General features: G+C 36.2%; 2 protein-coding genes across 6 annotated transcripts; one reads left to right on the plus strand and one right to left on the minus strand.

The window, feature by feature from the left end:
* On the plus strand, nt 1–8,590 carry LOC136201523 (exocyst complex component EXO70B1). 5 transcript variants are annotated; one of them, XM_065992209.1, is made up of 2 exons: nt 1–2,103; nt 8,574–8,590. In XM_065992209.1, the coding sequence occupies exon 1, from the start codon at nt 236–238 to the stop codon at nt 2,099–2,101; it is 1,866 nt and encodes a 621-aa protein (XP_065848281.1). In that variant the 5' UTR covers nt 1–235; the 3' UTR covers nt 2,102–2,103; nt 8,574–8,590. The 5 variants fall into 5 exon arrangements, with proteins under 5 accessions (XP_065848281.1, XP_065848280.1, XP_065848279.1 ...); XM_065992208.1 differs by lacking the exon at nt 8,574–8,590 and adding an exon at nt 7,768–7,879; XM_065992207.1 differs by lacking the exon at nt 8,574–8,590 and adding an exon at nt 4,633–4,770.
* LOC136201522 (cation/H(+) antiporter 24-like) lies at nt 3,707–7,876 on the minus strand. The gene is made up of 3 exons (XM_065992205.1): nt 7,580–7,876; nt 6,496–7,503; nt 3,707–5,253 (listed from the first exon to the last, which is right to left on the minus strand). The coding sequence occupies exons 1-3, from the start codon at nt 7,874–7,876 to the stop codon at nt 4,111–4,113; spliced, it is 2,448 nt and encodes an 815-aa protein (XP_065848277.1). The 3' UTR covers nt 3,707–4,110.
* Nucleotides 8,591–9,888: the final 1,298 nt, after the last annotated feature.

Consider the following 9,888-nt stretch of genomic DNA (forward strand, 5'->3'; position numbering starts at 1 on the left):
CATCTCTTACCTTTTGTCAACGTTACTGTTCCTTTCTCTGTCAAAAGCTTCTCCCTCTGTCTACTTCATCTCTTTGCTCTTTACCTCATTTCTTCTCTTTTTTCATCTAGACTTCTACCTTCAAACCGCGTCGTTCAAGAACTTCTTCATCATTTTCTCATTCTCTTCAATTTCCTCATAGTTACGAGCATTTTGATTCGTATCTTTTCCTTTTGTTCCCCTCCACTTTTAGATAATGGAGGAAAACGGCGAAGAGAAACTCATAGCGGTGGCGCGTCATATAGCTAAAACACTTGGTCACAACGAATCCATGGCGGATGATATTTTGCAGATATTTTCCAACTTCGACGGCAGGTTTTCTCGCGAGAAATTGTCTGATAAGATGGTTGGAGCTGCCGGTGAGGATTTAAGAGCCTGCGCCTCAATTGCACAGACTCTTGAGTCTTTAGAACGTCAGATCTCTCAATATGTAGCCGCCGATCATCCGATCTGGTCTGACTCAGCTGATTCCTCTGCTTTTCTTGACTCTATTGACGAATTAAACGCGACTATTCGATATTGGACACCTATGGCAGCTGCTGATAAAACCATCAGTGCTTACTTGATACGTGCCGATGAATTCATGCAGCAAGCTATGTTCCGTCTGGAGGAGGAATTCCGGCTGTTGATGGAACGCGGTGGCGAGTCGTTTCAACTCACTAGACCTTATGGAAACGGTGACGCAACTAGAAACCAGTGGTTTGACTGTGATGATGATGAGGAAGAAGATGATGATAATCAGATCCCAGTCGCACAACCGCTTACTGACTACGATGTTGTGATCGATGCACTTCCGGCGGGGACTATAAGCGATCTTCATGAGATAGCGAAGCGAATGGTTGCAGCTGGTTTTGCTAATGAATGTGCTCGCGTGTACAGCAGCTGCAGGAGCGAGTTTATCGAAGAGAGTATATCAAGGTTAGGGTTACAAGAGCTGAGTATAGAAGAAGTTCAGAAAATGCAATGGCAGGAGCTTGAAGATGAAATTGAGAAATGGATTAAAGCATCAAATGTTGCGCTTCGCATCCTTTACCCGAGCGAGCGTCGCCTATGCGATCGAGTGTTTTTCGGATTCTCTTCCGCTGCTGATTTATCATTCATGGAGGTCTGCCGAGGTTCTACAATTCAGATTCTGAACTTCGCCGATGCAGTGGCCATAGGAAGCCGTTCACCGGAGCGGTTGTTTAAGATTCTAGATCTATTCGAGACATTGAGAGACTTAATGCCTGAGTTTGAGTCTAATTTCTCTGACCAGTACTGTATAGTCATGAGGAACAATGCTCTTGCAATATGGAAGAGGTTAGGAGAAGCCATTAGAGGAATATTCATGGAACTGGAGAATTTGATCCGGCGAGACCCAGCCAAGGCTCCGGTGCCTTACGGCGGCCTTCATCCAATCACAAGGTATGTTATGAATTATCTTCGTGCTGCCTGTCGATCAAGAGAAACGCTTGAACAGGTTTTTGAGGAGAACGTTAAAATTGTCCTTCCATTGAAGGATTGTTCCTCATTATCGGATCAAATTGCTTGGATTATGGGGTTATTAGAGAGTAATTTAGAGATGAAGTCGAAGATTTATGGTGACTCTGCTTTAAGTTCTGTTTTCATGATGAATAATGGGAGATACATTGCTCAAAAGGTTAAAGATAGTGAGTTAGGTTCTCTTCTTGGTGATGATTGGGTAAGAAAACACAGTGCAAAAATTAAGCAATTTCATATGAACTACCAGCGAAGTTCATGGAATAAGGTTTTGGATGTGTTAAAAGTAGAGAAACCATTACCAATGAAAGAAAAGATTAAGTTGTTCAATACTTATTTTGAAGATATCTATAAAACTCAGTCACAGTGGATCATATTCGATGAGCAGCATAGAAAGGAATTGAGGATGTCTTTGGCTAAACTTGTGATTCCAGCTTATGGAAATTTTATTGAAAGGTTTATGAATTCTCCAGAAGTTGGGAAACATCCTCACAGGTGTATTAAGTATAGCGTCAAAGACATTGAGGCACAGATTAATGACTTTTTCCAAGGAGCTGCTTTATCATCTGGTAGTAGAAAGTGAAGGTAATTAAGCCTATCTCTATATATACCTATGCTTGTTATATATATATGTGTATGAACTTTGCTTGAATTTGTATTTTCAATTTTAGATGGTTATGAATATAGCGATGTCAACACTGAGTCAAGTTATTATCTAGGTGACATTTACAACGAAAGATCATTTGATGTTTATTTGAATTATCACTTGGGGGATGTTTGGGAATTGACAAGTAACATAAGTTGAGGATGGAAAAAAAAACGGAATTAGTTAAAAAATAAACCGAATTACACACGAACTAGTATATTACAGTTACAGGGATGAGGTCCAAATTGCTCTTTTCGTTTTAAAGTGCAAATTTACCCTTAAAGTACGAAATAGTAAAATTACTTGTCAACTTATGCGTAGTTTGGTTGTCCTTTGTGTAGTTTTTTTTTTCCACACACGAACTAGTAGATTATATGGATAAGGTCCGAATTGCTCTTACCGTTTGGAAGTGCAAATTTACCCTTAAAGTACGAAATAGTAAAATCTTAGTCCTAATGTTTATTAAGATCAATTTTACCCCTATTTCACAGAAAATTTGAATAGAGCCATTCGATCGTTATTTGACTATTACATTGGACTTTTCAAACAAAATTATCTATTACAGTTTTATGCATTTTGAGAGGTTATTTGTAACTTTGTTAATATAATAGTAAATATTTTAGGCAGTTTTTGTGACAGATTTATTTGCTGACATTTTGGTATTAGTAACATGATCTTTGGAAGGTCCGATGTCATAATTAAATAATAGTCAAATAACAGTAAACTAATTTACTCAAATTTTCTATCAGGTAGGGGGCAAATCAAAATTGATCTTGTTTGGAAAAGTAAAGAGTAAATTGTATCAATCTGTACGTTAGGTGTAAATATACATTCCCCGTATACGATCTTGGCAAATTTGAACTTATCCCTAGATTCCAAATGTTTGGTTAGGATTAAAAAAACAAAAGAGTTTTTTTATCCGAACCTTCAAGTTCTGAATTAATAGAATGACCATCAGAGATGGTAGTAAAAAATGCAGGTACTTAAATTTTTTTGAATTTCGTTTCATTTTCTTGAATTTCGGTAGGGAATAGTTAATTTAATTGTTGAAGCAAAATAGAAAGCTTGCAAAGGTCCTATTTGGCAAATAGATGTTGGTTGTTAACTGACTACATTAGCTAGAGTAGTTTCGTGCGTTTTGAGAAGTTGTTTGTAACTATATTAATATCATAGTAAAATTTTAGACAGTTTTTATGATTAACTTCGGTAAGCTGTTTGTAACTGTATAAGTAACATAGTAAATTTTTTTAGACATAATTTATGTTTGGAAGGTCCGATGTGACAACTAAATAACACAACAGTAAATCAATTTGTTCAAATTTTCTATCAGCTAGGGAGCAAAATTAATCTTGCTTGAAACGGTAGTAGTAAAACTTCTTGGCAAACTCCAAACAGCCGGTATGAGAGATTCAAGATTTTTATATGATATTCTTACCTGAAAATGAGGGCGAGCCTTGGCGCAACGGTAAAACGTTGTTGCCGTGTGACCAGAGGTCATGGGTTCGAGTCTTAGGAGCGGCCTCTTGCCAATTAATTTGGCAAGGGAAGGCTTGCCCCCAATACACCCTTGTGGTGGGACCCCTCCCCGGACCCTCGCTCAGCGGGGACGCGTAATGCGACTGGGCCGCCCTTTTTTTTTATTCTTACCTGAAAATGAATCATAGTAAAAGGATTGTATCATTTTGTACGTTAGGTGTAACTATGCACTTTCCTAGAAACGATAGTGGTAAATTTAGACCTTATCTCAAGATTATAAGTGTTTGATTAGAAACAACTGTTAGATAACTCTTTCAGCAACAACAAATGCAAACATTTGAACCGAACAGACCCGAACAGTTGAATAGAAAATCTATATATTGTCATCAATCATTTATCCAGTACAACTATGATAAGTTTATATACACTTGTGTATAAAAACTACATTTCTTTGCATTACAAAAATTTCATTATCCTCTCATAATTTGTTGATGCATTACTAACACAGAAGCATTACTACCAAAATCATCAGATGAAACAAAATCTCCTATGGTTCCTAATTCTAGATGTTCACTCCAATTTGACAAACCTTCAAGTATTATAGGGTTTATTCCTTGTTCTCTCCCAACAATCCAAAGATCAATAGAATCATCCTTAAAGGCATGAATTCCTTCTAAAGTTTCTTTTCCATTCTTCACAATTATCTCTCTATACATCACTCTTTCGTTCGATTCGTTCTTCATCCAAAACGACGTTACCATTCTATCGTCAAGTTTTCTCTCTATCTCATCATCCCCTTCGCCGTTGTACGCTAGGAATCTTACTACTATTAGAGAAACATTCGGGTTCGCAATCATTCTATCCCCGTAAGCTAATGCTTCTCGGGCGTCCGCGCCTCCTAGAAACAGCAAAATAAACTGTTGGATTTTCGATAGTTGTCGAAACATAGTTGTCATCATTGACTTATTATGTGCATAATCTTTATCAACTAGAATTCCGACGGAACAAGGTGCGTGAGTTATCACATTCGTACATAGCGACTGCACGCCTTCGTGACCAACGATTTCAGTTCCGCCACCATGGTTTAGGCTCCCTTTTTCGAAGGGTACTATGATAAGAGCAGCTTTGTTCACCAATGCAAGCTTGCAGATATCTTGGTACATTGTCCGTTTTACGGTCATAGCAGTATAGAAATGGAGCCGTACAAAATGTTTTCTAGCATCTTGATAAAGTCTCAAGGAATTGTTGATGATTTCGCATTCGGGATCTTTCATCGGCTTATCTGGATCATCATGGTTTATTAATGCTGGTGTTCTACGGCCGACGAGCTCGACCAAGTGAAGAGCGTAAATCGTGACCGGACTAGACGGCCGAGTACTCATAGCTGGGTGTGAGATCTCTAGAAGTTCAATTGTTCCACCTAAGCTTTCTGTATTTGTAATGCAAACAACCATGCAAAACTCTTTGCCTTCTGCGCTATGTTGGACAGTTCTTCTCTTGTTCACCATATATGGCCTTGTTGGATTGTATAAAATGCTGATTAAGGGTGTTGATACGCCGGTCATTACTATTGTTGCAAGAACCAATAGTGTGAAGCCAGGTGGCCCAATTATCTGTTCATATAATATTTTTTTTTATTAACAACAAAATAATAAACAATAGCAGAGTTTGCCTCTCGTTCGGCTTTGACACTTTGAGAATTGTGGAATTTAAGTCATGGAAAAAATGTTATTGAGTCGGGAAAGTATTTTTAGTATCAATGTTGAAGTTGATGATGTGACAAAAAAAAAATATTTGTTCAATCAATTTTCTATCATATAATTCTTAAAAAAAAGAGCGAGCCTTGGCGCAACGGTAAACGTTGTTGTCATGTGATCAAAAGGTTACGGGTTCGAGTTTTAGGAGCGGTCAAATAAATTGGCAGGGAAAGGTTTGGTCCCAGTACACCTTTATGGTGGGATCCTTTCCCGGACCCTCGCTCAGCGGGGAAGCGTAGTGCACCGGGCCGCCCTATAATTCTTAAAAAAAGTAGCAAAATAATAGGCAAGATAATATTTATTGGCTCCTCTCAATTGCCAGCTATTTGAAAAGGTTTGGATTATTACGTAAGGTGCTTTTTATACTTACTTTGTTTTTGACAAAGTAAGATTCACTTTTGAATGTGTTATAGAATACTTGTTTAGTATCACTTTTGAAGTTGATCACATGGAAAAAAGATTTTTAACCAATAAATCATCTAGCATGTAATTTTTAAACAAATAAATGGCAAAATAATAGTCAAGATAAAATTTATGTGTTCTTAAACACGTCAAGATTTTTAAGTGAAAATGACAATTTGAGATTTGGGTTATTTAATAACGAAATAGTATGTCTAGACATATACGTGATTAGACAAAAATGTCTTTCTATTTTATTTTAAGGTTGTTACAACAAAAATGTTTTTCTATTCTATTTTAAAGTTGTTACAAAAAATTATTATTTATTAACATAAAAAAACAAAAACAAAAATTCCACAATTCTCAAAGTGTCAAATAAGAAACTACAATTAAACAAAAATCCTTCGAGATATAACGAATTAAGGGAAACTGTTTCTGAAATTGACAGTAATATCAGTTTAATCCAAATTGAAGTTTAAGTTAGTAATATTTGACATAGTAGTCTAAATACATTATGTTTCCATGGCTAAATGTCTACAAATTTGTCAAATTTTAGCCAATTTATCGAGTATTATCAACTTTAAAGCTAAATTGATATATTTGGACTAAATTGATTTTGCTTAGCAACTTAAGAGACCATTAACCCTCGATTTCAAGATATTACAGTGCAAAGAAAAACAAGGATGAAAAGAAACTTACCAGTTTGTCCATCCAATGAAGAAACATTAGAAGCTCAAGTTGACCTCTCAAGTTCAAAGTGAGACTGAGGGTGAGACTATCTTTAGTAGGAACTTTGAAGTAGACTGCAACCAAATATGTTGAGAAAATCTTGGTGGCATATCCTACCACAAGCATATAAAAAAGTGGTCCTAATCTAGACCATCCATAGCTAACCATTGAATCCACATCTGTGAATAACCCAATCAATGCAAATGAAAACGGCATCAAGATCTCATTTATTATAGTCTCACTTCTTTCCACAATTGCAGCTCCTAATGGAGGACCATCTGGAATTACAAGTCCAAACCATAATGAACCATTTCCAATTGATAATCCAAACATATCTGTGATAAATCCCATAAAAAGTACCCCCAAAAGTATGCAAACTATAAATGTTTGCTCAACTGGTTTTCCATCTGGTGTTTCTTTAACAATCCAAAACATTAATCTTCTCACAGGTATAAGAATAAAAGCCCCTAATACAAATGTAGATAACACATACCAAAAAGCACTTCTGCCATTAACTTCACCTTGTTTCATTGTCTCAAAAACAAGCATAGCAACAATTCCAAGTGTATCACTTACAATTGTTACAGATAATGTTAATCTTCCAATTTCTGAACTCAGGAGGTTTAATTCACGGAGAATTAGGTAAATTACAGGGTAGGAAGTGAAAGCTAAATTTCCGGCAACTGCTCCGATCCCGGAGGCTTTTGCAAGTTCACTATCCATTGATGATCGGAGACATGCGCCGACTGCTCCTACAACTAATAGAGGGCAAAACATTCCTACTAGAGAGATATACAAATGTTTTTTCCCTAATTTTCTTATTAAAGTCAGATCTATCGTTACGCCTGATAAGAAAACGAAGAACATAAATCCAATAATTCCAACATTTCGTATTATAAATTGAGCTTTCTCAGGGAAGATATTTTTCATAAATACTTTGTTTCTTCCCAAAACAGAAGGTCCGATCATCAATCCTCCCTTCAAATTAACAAATCGGAAATCAGAAATCAAAACAAATCATAAATTAAATTACAGACTACAGAGAGAAACTCACAATCATATCGGAGACGATCCGAGGCTGTTTGAGAGGCTTGAGAATAAACCGAAGGCCTCTTGAAATCAAAATGACGAAGATAATCTCTAAAAGAATAATGGTGAATGAGTAATCTAATGGATTTCCTCTGTAAAAAATACCTAGAGAATGAGGAGTATCGAGTTTTTGACATAATGTTGTGATTTTAGAATTCAAATGGTTGATCTGGAAGGAAGAAGGATCATAAACTGGTTGTTGTTCTGCTACTGAATCATGGATTGGAAGAAAACGAACCATAATAAGCCGTCGCCGGAACATGACACCAGATTAATCATTCAGGAGCTAGAATTGCAAGATCAAAAGGAAAATAGATTTGAAATTGGTAGAGAGAAAGAGAGAGGTAGAGAGAGATAGAAGGAGAAAGAGGTATTGGTGGTCAATGTGGATATGCCTAAATTTAGGTGGAAAAACTCACTGTTAGCATGTATGTATATTATCCATTTCCTGTCTCAGCAATGTTCAGAATTTCTCATAACCAAACACTTTTCAATTTTCAACCAACAAAATTCCTATCAACACTCGGTTTATTTTTGAAAACAAAAAATATATATATATATATATATTTGAAAATGGTATAGAAATGTTCAGGGTAAATTACATCTATGGCCATTGAACTTTACCCATTTTAACATTGTGGCTTCAATTCTTAACGGTATGACCATTAAATTATACACTTTTTAACATCGGTAGCCACTCAACTTTAACCAAATCCTCAAAATGATCGTTAACGACCTTAAAATGAAAATATTCAAGAATTAAAGTTGTTGAGAATGACATTTATCATGAAACCACATTTTTTATTTTCCAAAATCACATTTTTTTTTGGAGATTTCTCTCTCTAAAAATTCATTTTCTCTCTCCTAACCAAACAACATCTAAATGACCTCAAAACGAAAATTTTCAAGAATTAAAGTTCCTTATAATATCATTAACTCTTCGAATTTTTTATTTTCAGACCGTCGGTGGTCGTTTTGAGGCGTTGAGTGGCCAGCGGTGTTAAAAAGTGTAAAGTTCAGTGGTCATGCTGTTAAGAATTGAAGTTCAGTGGCCATAATGTTAAATGGGTAAAGATCAGTGGCCATGGATGTAATTTACCCGAAATGTTTAGGCATAGTATACTACTAGCTCTCTAAATTTGTCCATAATAACAGATTGGCTCCATAAACTTTGAAATTGTCTCACCAGCTCATTGAACTTGATTTTTTCGTATCATCGACTTCCTAAACTTGTCCATAAAAATATATTATCTCCTTGAACTTTATAAGTGTCTCATCAACTTCATAAACTTACTTATTCTGTAAGAACTAAATATAAAAACCTATTAAACTTAAACTCTAAAAATACATCTTCATCTATTTGAGAGGTAATTTTTTCTCCTCTCATGCGTTTCAACCTATTATAAGAGTTAGTGTTGCAGATTCGAAAGATCGAATGGATGATGATTGAGAGTTGGTATTATGGTTTTTATATTTAATTGTTACTGAATAAGCGAGTTTAGGGAGTTGGTGAGACACTTATAAAGTTCAGGAAGGTAATCTACTTTTATGGACAAGTTCAGGGAGTTGGTGATACAGAATAATCAAGTTCAAAGAGTTGATGAGACACTTGTAAAGTTCAAGGAGCCAATCTACTATTATGGACAAGTTCAGTGAGGTAGTGATGTATTAGGCCAAATGTTTACTAATATTGTTTTTTCGAACTGATACCATGCTAAACGATGTCACATGCATGACGTCAACATCATTCTCATTACGTTTCAGGTCTAAGTAATAAAGGTCCAAACGCGTCTATGACGGTCCATGACCCACTTCGGCAGCCGAACACGTCTATAGCGGCCCAAGCCCAATAAGCAACCCAACGCGGCTAACAGAGTTCTAACCTCCAGACACAAAGGAATCTTCTGGAATCCTATTAGACAAAGGATTCCTCTCAGGATTTAGACTTCTTAAGAGATTTAGGAATCCTAGCTCCAAAAGGATTCTTAATGAGGTGACAGCTATAACATAATCAAACACTATAAATAGACAGGTATAAACACAAAGTTTGGTACATTAACTACTATCTCACAACTAGTAGTACGTTAACCATTCGGTCCTAATTACAAACTGACTTAGGGATCAGAGCGGATTTATCGGACTTCGGCCCCGCCTGACCTGCATACTGTTTTATAGGTCCAATACGACGTTGGATCATCATTGCGGCTTGGACACGTAAGCCAGATTAGGTAACAAGTTATCATTGGTGTTGTGAGCGTGGAGTTCGGTTATCCA

This window comes from Euphorbia lathyris, chromosome 7 (genome assembly GCF_963576675.1).
Source record: "Euphorbia lathyris chromosome 7, ddEupLath1.1, whole genome shotgun sequence".
Taxonomy (NCBI): Eukaryota; Viridiplantae; Streptophyta; class Magnoliopsida; order Malpighiales; family Euphorbiaceae; genus Euphorbia; species Euphorbia lathyris.